Source organism: Periophthalmus magnuspinnatus, chromosome 19, assembly GCF_009829125.3.
Source record: "Periophthalmus magnuspinnatus isolate fPerMag1 chromosome 19, fPerMag1.2.pri, whole genome shotgun sequence".
Taxonomy (NCBI): Eukaryota; Metazoa; Chordata; class Actinopteri; order Gobiiformes; family Gobiidae; genus Periophthalmus; species Periophthalmus magnuspinnatus.
In genome coordinates, this window is record NC_047144.1 from 15418182 (window position 1) to 15430193 (window position 12012).

Consider the following 12012-nt stretch of genomic DNA (forward strand, 5'->3'; position numbering starts at 1 on the left):
CTGATTGGACATCTTCAAGGGACCATGAAAGCACATTACCGTAATGACAGTAACGTATTTAAAGAACCTCATGCCTCTGCTTTGACATGCCGTCTGAATTTACACGAGAGCACAATTGGTTGTGGAGTTACGGTGTGTGTTAAAATGTTAAAAATAATAAATAGCATGAATACAATACGTTCATTATTGGAATACATAAGATTAAAAATTTAAATCATTTCAGTGTGGTAGTATTAAAAAAGGTCATGTCTTTGTGAAAAGGTATGTATGTAATTTGTTGTGAGTTCATGCATTGTATTTATTCTTTGAACACAGTGATGTTAATGCACGGTTCATTTTGTGCACCAGTAAAACACACGTGTCTTGAATTTGAAAAAAATCATGTTTTATTTTTCAATAAAGAAGGGTTTGGTGAATGTGCATATGAAACTGGTGAGGTTCAGTACCTCCAACAAGGATAAGAACCACTGAGTTAAGGTGTATGGAGTTTAAAAACACATTGAAGCACTTCCTATATTACTACATGATGACACCATAAGGTGGAACAGAGTGTTTTCTTTTTGAGATAAGAACAAAAATCAGAAAATACCATATGTATAAATCATACTGGAAGCCTTTGGTGATGGCTTTACAAATCTTCAAAATATGATTAGTAAATAAACTTTAAACTATAATGCCATATGTAGGCTCTGCATGTATACAGGCAATTGTTTGTGCTAAAATCATTCAAAAAATGTATTGACCTTATTGTCAATTAAAAAGGGAATTTATCTCATCTCTTCATATTATAGGGGGCCCGTGTGAGGCTTCTTGCACCGGGCCCCCAAATTTCTGTCAAAGGACCTGGCCTCAGTGTCCAGTGTTTGGACAGATGTTGCCTTGGGACATTCTTGGTGTGTGGAAGAGGACACACCAAAATAGAAACTTGAAACAAATGCTGAAATGGGGTTGAATCTTTGGTGTTTATTACAGTTATTGCAGCTCTTCGGTTAGTATTTGGGTGATGCAATTTAATTATCATATTTATCTTTCATATAATTTCTATTCAACCAGTAGAACATTCTTGTTTAATTAGTCTAACTGGGAAAAAAGTTATTACAACTAGTATTTCTCTGTAGTAAGATAGTTAGACATCATCAGCTTTTCAGAACTTCATACCAAATTTTAATTTCTTTGCAGAAAAAACTAAAATCTCTCTGTTTTAAAAGCTCAAAACCCCTTTCTGTCCACCATAGTCCAGATTGCTAAAGATATTAGAGCTTCCTCGTGTCTGTGTGTCCGCTGGTTGTCTGTCTGGAAGAGGAAAAGGACACCGCTGCATCCCTCCTCTCTTCCCCAGGCGGTGCGCTTCTATCCCCGCGTCGCCTTTCTCCTCCTCCCCGGGACTGGACGCTGGCTGTCGGAGGCATCGTCGCTGCTTTTTACCATGTCGGGCGAAGGATCAAACGTGTCGATAGGGAAGAGGATAACCTTGAGGTGAGAAAATGATATAAATTGTCACGTGTTGTGCAATGTTTTGATGTTTTGCATGTTAGCAGGGTGTTAGCTTTAGCCCTTTTGAGGAACTGTCAGCTGATTCGAGCATCTTTGGCTTGCTAATAATTAAAGCCTCAAAAGCAAAAAAGAAACGTGATGATCGTGTAAATTTAATATGTGCTAATGCTAACATGCTAGCTGGATTTTCAGGGTTTTTTGCATGACAGTAAATAATTTGTCGAATTAAAGCCAATGTTTGTAAAAGCAGATGGTTAAACACATCGCTTCAAGTTCAGCAGCAGCAGCCCGCCCTCTAAACTTAACTCAAATCTCACAGGTCTTGACCTTTTAGCCCCTTTTCTTTTTAAATTAGTAAATAAAACATTGCATTGTTATATCAAAATAGAGTAAAAGTTAATTTTATAGCCTTGTTTTGATCAAATTCTTTACGTTTTTTACGCCTCTGCTTCTGTGACTGTTGTCATGGCAACTAAAGGGTCATGGTAACGCTGCAGTTAGCGACCAACGTCCAAACAAACAAAATCAAATTAACTACAATAAAATAACAGACATTTCATAATTTGATCCGTATAATTAATTAAAAATGTAAAAACAAACATATAAATAAATACTTTACATTCGGTTAATCAAACGTTCATGTTCATGCTCGTTTTTCATAGACGTCTTTTTGGACTTTGGATTGAAAATTAATTGCACATGGAACAAATTTATTGTATAATTTTTTTTGTATGTGTTTACATCACTACCCCATTTCAAATCTCAATCCTTTCTGGATTTGGTAAAAAAAAAAAAAAAGAAAGAAAAAGTTGTTCTTCTCACCAGGTTTAAATGATGTTTCCACATTTCGATAATTATAATATAAGCTAGTAATTATTATTGGCCTACAATCTAAAGGCATCACAATATATGGGTCAGTTGTTATGGCAACATATGCAGTGACAATTCTGTAAATTATAACTTGGACTTCAAAACAATGCACATTTCTATCAATAGCCGTTATGTGAAATGGTATTTTAAGGATTTAGTGCAATGCCCATTTTCCCCACTGGCCTCAAGGGCAACATTAAATCAGAGCTGTTGTTTCGTTCCTTTTGACCAATCATAGCATGAAAACTGTGTAAAGCCCGCCCCCGTCTGGTCCAATCAGAGGACGAAAACTGTGTTAAGCCCGCCCCCGTCTCGACCAATCAGAGCGTGTTGTCCAAAGTGCAGCGTGCTCAGTCAAACACGCTGCTTCTGTAGTGAGGATCCACTCTCAACATTTGGGCTTCAGTTTAAGAGGAATTTTGCTAACAACATGCCGTCTGCAAGGTACGAGCAAGAAATACATGCAAATTAAAGATAAATGCATGATCTCAAACGTAAAAAGTGTTTATTTGGCACATGTCAAAACAAGCCATGTGCTATAAATCAATGTAAAGTTTGGTTTGTAGAGAAATAGCTGACAATAATACGTTTTTAGCAAGTAGCAGTCTTAAAAATGCTATGCTGACGTTTACAAAAAACAAAAACATTAGTTACAGGTGGATTAATTACATGGGAATAGCTTGTTTTAACCAAATCAAAAATGTTGTGTAGAGATAAATCCTGTACACACAAAATATATCCTAAAATTTGACAATCCTTACCCATTCTCTTGCAAATGAACTTGCTGCTGTTTTCCAGTCATATTTTCATGTGTCAGTCTTAAATAAGAAACATTATACTAGCATTTCCCAATAAAATTTTCTTTTTCGACATGATTTTATTGTCTTCAAAACTGTGTATTTTGAATCCTGTATTGTACATTTTTCTGTAAGTTTAATAATTTCCACTTTCATTACCTCCAAACCACTCACAAGCTCACATTTATATATCTTCCCTAAGTGTTTGTTTGGTAACGTCCCAGACTGCAGCAGACACACGTGTTCAGTTCTTATCACCATCTTCACATTCTTCATTGCAGTAATTAACTCCCTTGTTGACTAACTATTTTTGTCTTAATTTTTCCAAACAACAATCAGATCTTTGTTCTTTTTACAGCGAGAACACCCTCTTTGGTATGGGCAACCCACTTCTGGACATCTCCGCTGTTGTGGACAAAGACTTTCTTGACAAGTATGAAAATTTTAAATCTTAAAAATTCCAAATTCCAACTCAAATGTAATGTCTTTATACATGTTTTTGCAATTTTTTCAAGGTATGGACTCAAGCCAAATGACCAGATACTTGCAGAGGATCACCACAAAGCCCTGTGAGTACAAACTAGCATTGTCACGATACACACATTTCAAACTCTGTCTCGACACTTAGGAATAGACTCGATACTTGATACTGATTCTGATACCACGATGATAATAAAAAACACTCTTTCTTTAGACGATAGAATGTGATTTTCAGCATTAAATGGAAGTACTTTGTTTTCTATTCCCATGTGGCCTCATGTCTGTGTAATCCCTCAGTCCTCCAGGTAGGTTCCATAGTGGTCCATGGGTGTATATGAGTTTATGCGTCTTATATTTGTTCTGATACAGCTCAAGATCATTCTAAAGATTTTCAGGAAAGGTTTATTTCTGTCCTGTGAATGTAAAATTTTAACATTGCTACCTGGTCAAATGAGTATCTAGTTTTGATAATAGTTTCAGTATCGATTGTATCTGTTTTTTGATACTTTGGTCAACCCTAGTACAAACCTCCATGTGTTTAAAGTGAAGCGTGGTGAGTGAAACCAAATATGGGTCATTCATAAGAGCAGTACTACCGCGCGGACACTCACAGCTAACGCCCAAAATAGCCAGACCCCATGGTGAATTGCCGCAATGTAACTGGACTCACCCAAACACGCCCACATTTTTCCCATAATGCATCTGGGCAGGACTTCTCTGAATGCAGCTGTGATTTGTCAAAATGTGTGAATTCATAAATCAAATAGCGAAAGGTATTTGTGTTGATTTGTGATATAAAATTACAAAAGTGAAAAGTGATTATACTTAGCAGGTCTGTGATTATGATTAGATTTGTGATTTATGTTTTAAAGGTCGTATATTACACAAAAGTCATGCTATAATGCTGTTACCTCCTCAGAAACATGCCCAGAGTTGTGTTTTGTTTCATTCACACATGTTTGAGTAACATTTTATTATTAGTCTGTAACTAAAGCTCAAAATGCTCTGTTCCACCTTGTGATGTCATGAAGTGGGAATTTTCAAGTTAACAACTCATTTTACTTATAATCCAAATGATTTTAGTGAAGGTGTGTGGAGTTTAAAAACACAGTGGAGCACTTCCTGTATTACCACATGACATCACAAGGTGGAACAGAGTGTTTTGAGTCTGCAGGGTTTGTGTGTTAAACATGTGTGAATGAAACAACACACAACTCCAGGTCTGTTTGTGATGAGGAAACATTATATCATAGATCAGGAAATGGTGTAATATGGGCCCTTTAAGCAGGTTTTTGTTCAAAGTTCATATTTTAAATGCGCTCGGTAGAATTGGCAAAAAGACTGAAATAACAACTGACAACAAGAATCTCATTTTCAAAACATGTTTGTACAGATCTAAACTACAGAGTAATGTGCAGGGAATTACTTAATAAACTGCAGCGTTAGTACATACTCACATTTGAGCTGTGATATTTATCAAATTTTAATCCAGATTCAGTCATTTTCAGCCTGGGTCTTTTTAAAGGAGAGGTCCACAGACAGTCCTCTCTCAGTAACATGTGGTTTGGAGTTCAGGCTGAATGTGACTTTGGTTTAAATCCAATTATTCATTTCTGTTATATAAATAATTCATTCTATATTGTTTATGGTCAGAAGTAAAGACTAGAAATAAAAAGGCTTGCTGTATGGTTGTTTTAAGGAGCATCAGTCATCATGCTCTTTACAATTATGTTTAGAGATTCAATATTCAAAATAATATTGTATTTGATTGTTCAAGACGAGCATCACAAGCAACCATACAGTTATTGTGTCATATTTTCCCAGATACAGGAAGAAAACAGCTCCTTCAAACAAGCCCCGGGCCCTAAACGAGGCCCATTGTAGTAAATCGACCGTGCTCAGTGGTGCATGTTGTGAGTTTAGCCTTTAGCTGCGAGGTCCTGGTCCTGCCCATCAGCCATGTGCAGTTGAACATGAACCCACGAGACTTTGCCCAATTAGAGAGAGCGGAGCGGCTGCGAAGGAGGCAAGGGAATAATAAATAAAATACAAATTATTAATTATGATCTATCTGGTTCCAAGAGCTTCTAAACCTTGTTCTAAACCTGTGGCTCATTGAGTTTGTCTCGTTCACGTCGCTCACACGCTCGTTCATGTCGTATCACGTGACCGCACTAACCAGTCAGAGTTTGAGCTTAGCTAGAGCGGATATTGAGTGTAGCCGAAGCAATTTTTTTTTTTGAGACGACAGACGGATTTTCAGCTGAGAAAAAGTTTATGATATGAATTTTTTTTTTTATTCATTTATTTAATCAACAGATTAATGAAAATAAGAAGTAAGTATACATGTTTGCAATACACTTAATGCACATTTTTAAACTCAAAAAGGAGTGAGAAGGATAAAACGTATTAAAACCCACCCCTTTCTTCAATTAGAACTTAAGTTAAATGCTTTATTTACCCTTTTTATTCAGCAAGGAGACTTGTTCGGGCTAACTGTCTGCCTGAAATATGTGTAAAGCTTCATTTAAATACTTAAGAGTGAAGGTATGACTTTAGGACATGTGACTACACAGCTCTTGTATCCAGTGCGTAGTAAAAAAAAGTGTGTGGATGAGTTTGTACCAAGTTTAAATTAAATATTTTGAGGGAAATGATCCAAATCTGCCGTACAGATTGACCCAAAAATATCGACAGAGCTTATAGGCAACAATCGATCGCTGCATCGTCCATTTAAAAAGAAAAAAACACAGCGGTTGAGCTATAATTTCATCCTATTCTCCTGACCTGACCTAACCTAAACTTGTATATAATTGACTGTAGTCCCATCATGCCTTTGGTCTCTGGGTGTCATTCCCTGTGGACTTGACAGAGCATTGTTCCTGTCTGCTTTGTGATTGGTCGAAGTGTGTCATGTGACCGCCCAGAGCAGCCTCATCAGCAGTTGTTCCTCTGCAGAAAAAAGCCACTAAACGTTCACATTGTGGACAAGGTCAGGCCTGGATTAACACACAACTCAGAGCATTAAATCTCCCACAATGCATTTCAACACACAGGCTCGTACAGTGGCTCTAGACTGATATGTCCCTCAATTAGCTTTATCCAAATACATTTTCATATTTAGACAATGAACTGGAAGATTATTCTTGGTTTAAAGGTACATTATGCAACTTTTCTGGCACTTCTCTCCCTTATATATGTTATTGCTTTTCCTGCAATGTTCCACAGTATGAAAAACTAAGTTAACTTTAACCTGGGGCCAGTGATGAAAGAAGTTCTCAATTTTGTACAGATCCCAGAGCAAAAAATACTGAAATAAAAGTAAGTCATCACATGAAAAAAAACTACTTAAGTAAAAATATTATTTTGTTTTAAAATGTAATTAAAGAGTAAAAAATAAGGTATTTCACACAGATTTTTGGGGCGTATAAGGCTTCAAATGTAGTGATTTTGATACAGATTTGACCTAAATTTTGTTCAGTTTTGTTGTTTGTTATGAAATTGATAAAAAATAAACCCGTCAACCTTTTCTGCAGGTCTCAAACAAATGACTATATCTCCAACTCTTGATGAATAATGTAATTTGCGACGCCTGGTGAGTTATGAAATACAAAAAGGTTTATTTTTGGTTTGAACAGATCGAGACAGGACAGGCCCCAGTTGCCCTCCTACGTCCCAAGTGTCTCAGATGCTCTAAGGAAGAGACTCTGAGTAATTTATACCAGAATTTATATAATTGTGATGATTGCAAACAAAGATCACTTTGTCATTGTCATTGTATCACCAAAAACTGCAGAAAAAAAGGCTTATCCACAGGAGAGTCAACAGGGGGGACAAAGGGTCTGTTGTCCTGGGGTTTACGGGCCCAGAATTAGACTCTCTTCCTATTAATTTGTATTAGAGGGGGCCCATTTTCCCTGGGCCCCCAAATTTCAGTTAACAGCCCTGCTCGTCCAGAATATTCTCCACTAGATTGTAGTTGTTTTCACTGAAGTACAAGACTATAACAGTTCTTTAAAAATCAAATTTATTCATAGCATTAAAATTATAATTATTCATATCCGTAACATTTTAAACCTTCAGCAGCTTTTAATAAATAATAATACTTTTAGATATGATAATCGTGACTCTACATTTCAATATCGTCCCTTACCTAAAATGTAGTGGAGTAAAAAGTACAGATACCTGCTCTCAAATGTAAAAAGTATCCAATCTAAAATTTACTTAAGTACAAATTTTAGGTATCTGTACTTTACTTAAGGACAGCACTTTACTACTTTTACTTCGTTACCTTCCTCCACTACCTAGGGCAATTGTGGAGCAAGAGCAGTGGAGATACTTTTATACTGTGGTGACAGTGTTTGTCCGAACTGAAGGTTGACGGTGCGATTCCAGCTCCCGCACATACATACTGTTGTTGTGTCCTTGGGCAAGACACTTATCCCACCTCGTCCCTAGTGTGTAGCGTGTCTGTGTACACTGGAGTATGAATGTGTGTGAATGGGTGAGTGGTTCCTTGATGTAAAGCGCTTTGAGTATCTTGAAGGTGGAAAAACACTGTATATTTACCATATACAAAAATGCACTTATTTACTTTATGAACTACATTTGACTATTATTGTTGGTAAAATGTATTTAGGATAAAAAACAGTTTGTCAGATGTTGTACCGTACATTCTACAGCTCAAGTCTTGTCTTCTCTATGGCTCCCCTCTGGTCATACGCCGTACTGTACGTGTTGAGCTAACGGTCGGTTTCATAACAGCCCTCGGTGTAAAAACAGGAAACCGCTGCTGTCACCACTTCCTGTTTGGTATCTCCTCTATTGTATGTGGGAGAATCACCGCGTAACCTTCACATCTGTGTACTGATGTCAGATACTACCGCCCCCGTGTGGCGACAGCAAGTACTACAGGGAGAATTTGACCTTTCTATGACCTCATGTCCTTTTGTTCAAATGTACATGGAGGGATTATGAGTCAAAGCATTACATAAGCATACATGGAGCCAATACGCTGTTCTGTCATGCAATGTTGATATCAAATATATTTTTAACTAACTTTCACAGTGTTAAAGGTGCTCTATGCAGCTTGGAATGTTCCGCAGTATTGCATTAAAGCAACTTTGCTGTATTTCAATTACAAGTGTTTGTATTGTTTTAAAAGTACCTTGGAAGATCATACTTTTTTTTGTTACTGTTAGCAGGGTTTCCTCTCCACAGATCTGGCGTGTGTCTTGGTCTGGTTGCGCCACCTGCTTGTCTCCATGGAGGTGCGTTAAATGCCATACTGTGGAACATTCCAGGTATAGCAAAGAGGCTACAGACTGCATCTTTAAGCGTAGAAACGTGGTCTATCGGGATGATTATATTGATATGACAAAGATACACTGCTTTGAAATGCTTGAATCCAGTTGAAGATTGCATTATTTATTTATACTGTTCCCGTCCTCTGTTCAGTGATTGCTTTTATGATCCTAATGGGTTTAAATATAGCATCTGGTCTTATCATAACATTGCACTGTGTATGTTTTATCACAGGGTTCACTGAAGTCAAAGCTGTTCTCTTTATTGACTGTTGGCAGCACACAGCCTCTTATCAGTTAATGCAGTGGTACTTTAAACACTATTGGATTTGAATGGCAGTCTTTCTTCAATCTATTTTAAGTCCTCGGTCGTGCATAATTTATACTTTGATGTGGATGCCTTTAGTTTTTGGACGATGGAGGTGAATGTTTACGAGACTCATTTGGTTGAGAACGAGATGCAGTTTGTCTGGTCCTCAGCGTTTCGACTGCTCACTAGCGCCTCAGAGTGTATCCCAGGTGTGAGAAAGTAAAAGAGAGGACCACAATATCGATTGGGACAGAGGACGACAAATATTGTTGCTGGATTAAGGAAAGGAGTGAAATACGGAAACGTGCCCACGGGACTTTAAACCTGGATGAGGGGCCTGTTTACTCTCTCACACCTGGGATGCTGTCCTGAAGAAGTCGGACTGTAGGTGGCGCTGTCGTCCTGCCTCTACCGGTAGGAAGACTGCTCCAAAACCTGTTTAAATCAGCTCACCGGACACATCACAGCAACATCACTATTATATCTGTATAACTTGTAACAAATGCTTGCCCTAAAATCAAAGCCTCTGTAATAATAATAATAAAAATAATAATAATAATATCATCAGTTCATATACTTCTGACCCGGAATATAGGCAAATACAGGTTTATGCAACTGTAGTGGCTGCCAAAGACCCTTGAGGGCAAAAATGATTATTAATGATTAATGAGGATTAATGATTATTTTGACAGAGGTAGAAAAGGTCAAATGTCGTTATTGTTGGACCCAGTTATTTTATTTTTATTTTTACAATAACCTTAGCTTCTACCTTGGACAAATCGATGCATCTGTTAATGTTAATGTTAAATTAATTAAAATGGCTAAGATGCAGGGACAAAGCTAAAACCAAAGTGTAATTATTCTTTAAAGGTCCTATATTACACAAAACAGACTCTTGTGAGATTTAAGCCATGTTAGAATGTTGTTACCTCATTAAACAGACCTGGAGTTGTGTTTTGTTTCATTCACACATGTTTAACACACACACACACTGCATTTTTAGGCTGAATTTTTCTCTCAAACTGAAAACACTCTGTTCCACTTTGTGATGTGTATGGAGTTCCTGTTCCTTCCTGTATTATTACATGACCTTCAGTAGAGTCATTTGGATAATTTCCGCCCTAGAATTACCAATCTCTACTGAAGAAAAGATAAGAGGTATCTGTTCACTTGAAAACTACCACTTGACATCATAAGGTGGAGCAGAGCATTTTGAGCTTTGGAGATGTAGACAGACTGATAATAAAGTGTTACTCAAACATATGAATGAAACAAAACACAACTCCAGGTCTGTGTTTGAGGAGGTAACATGGCTTTGTGCTCATAAGAATCCATTTTGTGTAATATAGGACCTTTTAAACTAATCTTGTCTATCCCCACGGAGACTAGCAGGTGATGCCCATAAATTACAGGTCAGATCTTCGGAGAGACTGCCCCACAAACAATTTTGAGCAATGAAAACACTAATAATTCAGTAAGTCTTGGATAGATACAGTATATTCCGTATTGTAGACTAGAGCCAAGATACATGGACAAAGCTCAAATAAAACTAGCCTCCTTGCTAGGCCTCTTCGCTCAAGCAGGTTTATATCAGTGTCTGTATCATCTCTTATGTGAGCAATCCTATGTTTGTGCAGTACTGGTTTTGTGCCACCAGAGGGTGACATTGCCCTTCTGTTTGATGCTCCTCTCAAGGCAAACATCATGTGAACAAAATCCCGCCTCCTTCTTCAAGAGACACATTATACAAGCTTTAAACTAACTACAGCCTCTTTATTCTTCTGCCTCTGGACCTCCAGTTTATAGCATCAAATCTGATCTTTCTTAAATGTTCCAAGAGCCTGTTAAAATGTATCAAAAGGGCTTATATCTAGAGCAGCCATAACATTATGACCACTGAGGAACTGAGGATTTCAGTTCATTTGACAAGGGTAAAAATTTTGGGTCAAAGCATCTCCAAAACATTTGTGAGATGGGTGAGTGTCTGATTGTGTGGTTGGTTAGCCCTGGTTTAGACCTGGTTTAGACCTGGTTTAGTTCTGGGTTAGTCCTGGGTTACTCCTGGGTTAGTCCTGGGTTAGATTTTGCTTAGTTCTGGGTTAGAACTGGGTTAGCTCTGGGTTAGTCCTCTGTTAGTCCTTGGTTAGACCTGGGTTAGACCTATGTTAGCTCTGGGTTAGCTCTGGGTTAGTCCTGGGTTAGACCTTAATTAGTTCTGGGTTAGTTCTGGGTTAGACCTGGGTTAGATCTGGTTTTGCTCTGTGTTAAGACCTGGTTTAGTTCCTGTTTTTCAAGGAAGAATCATGGGTTGTGTCTGAACAAAGACTTGCCTGTTTTATTCAACTGACTGTTGTTTTTGTTGCAAAACTTGAAAACACCAGTTTATTGTGGCACCAATTTGATGATACAGTTTTGACATTGTGACCTGCTGTATGTTTATATACCTCCTATTTTGGTATATTTACAAAATAACACCACCTCTGTTATTTAGTTTTTTGTTCAGAGAAATTAAGCTTGTTTATCCAATACATTTGACATATTCACTGTTTTAATACAAGATGAGATGACCTTTATTTCCTACAGTGGAGAAATCACACTGTTGCAATGAAAAGTTCAAAAACACCAAGTCAAACGTGCATCGATTCAGATGTTTTCAGGTGTTTTCCATTACATTTGTGCAGGTTGTAGTTTAACAAAGAAATTCTGTTGTTAAAATGTATGTGGTTCTTAAAAATAGTGTTAGATTGAAGAACGCCAT

The 12012-nt window shown here is 37.4% G+C and overlaps 1 protein-coding gene across 2 annotated transcripts in view; it reads left to right on the top strand.

Annotated features, from left to right (window-relative positions):
* Positions 1-1295: 1295 nt before the first annotated feature.
* LOC117387565 (adenosine kinase) overlaps positions 1296-12012 on the top strand; it is a 277300-nt gene continuing 266583 nt past the window's right edge. The window contains exons 1-3 of one of the 2 annotated variants that reach the window (XM_033985095.2): positions 1296-1476; positions 3520-3594; positions 3677-3730. In XM_033985095.2, coding sequence (XP_033840986.1) covers positions 1427-1476; positions 3520-3594; positions 3677-3730 — 179 coding nt within the window. In that variant the 5' untranslated portion in view covers positions 1296-1426. Of the gene's footprint in view, positions 1477-2692; positions 2809-3519; positions 3595-3676; positions 3731-12012 lie in introns of those variants that run through there. The other variant, XM_033985096.2, reaches the window with a different exon arrangement.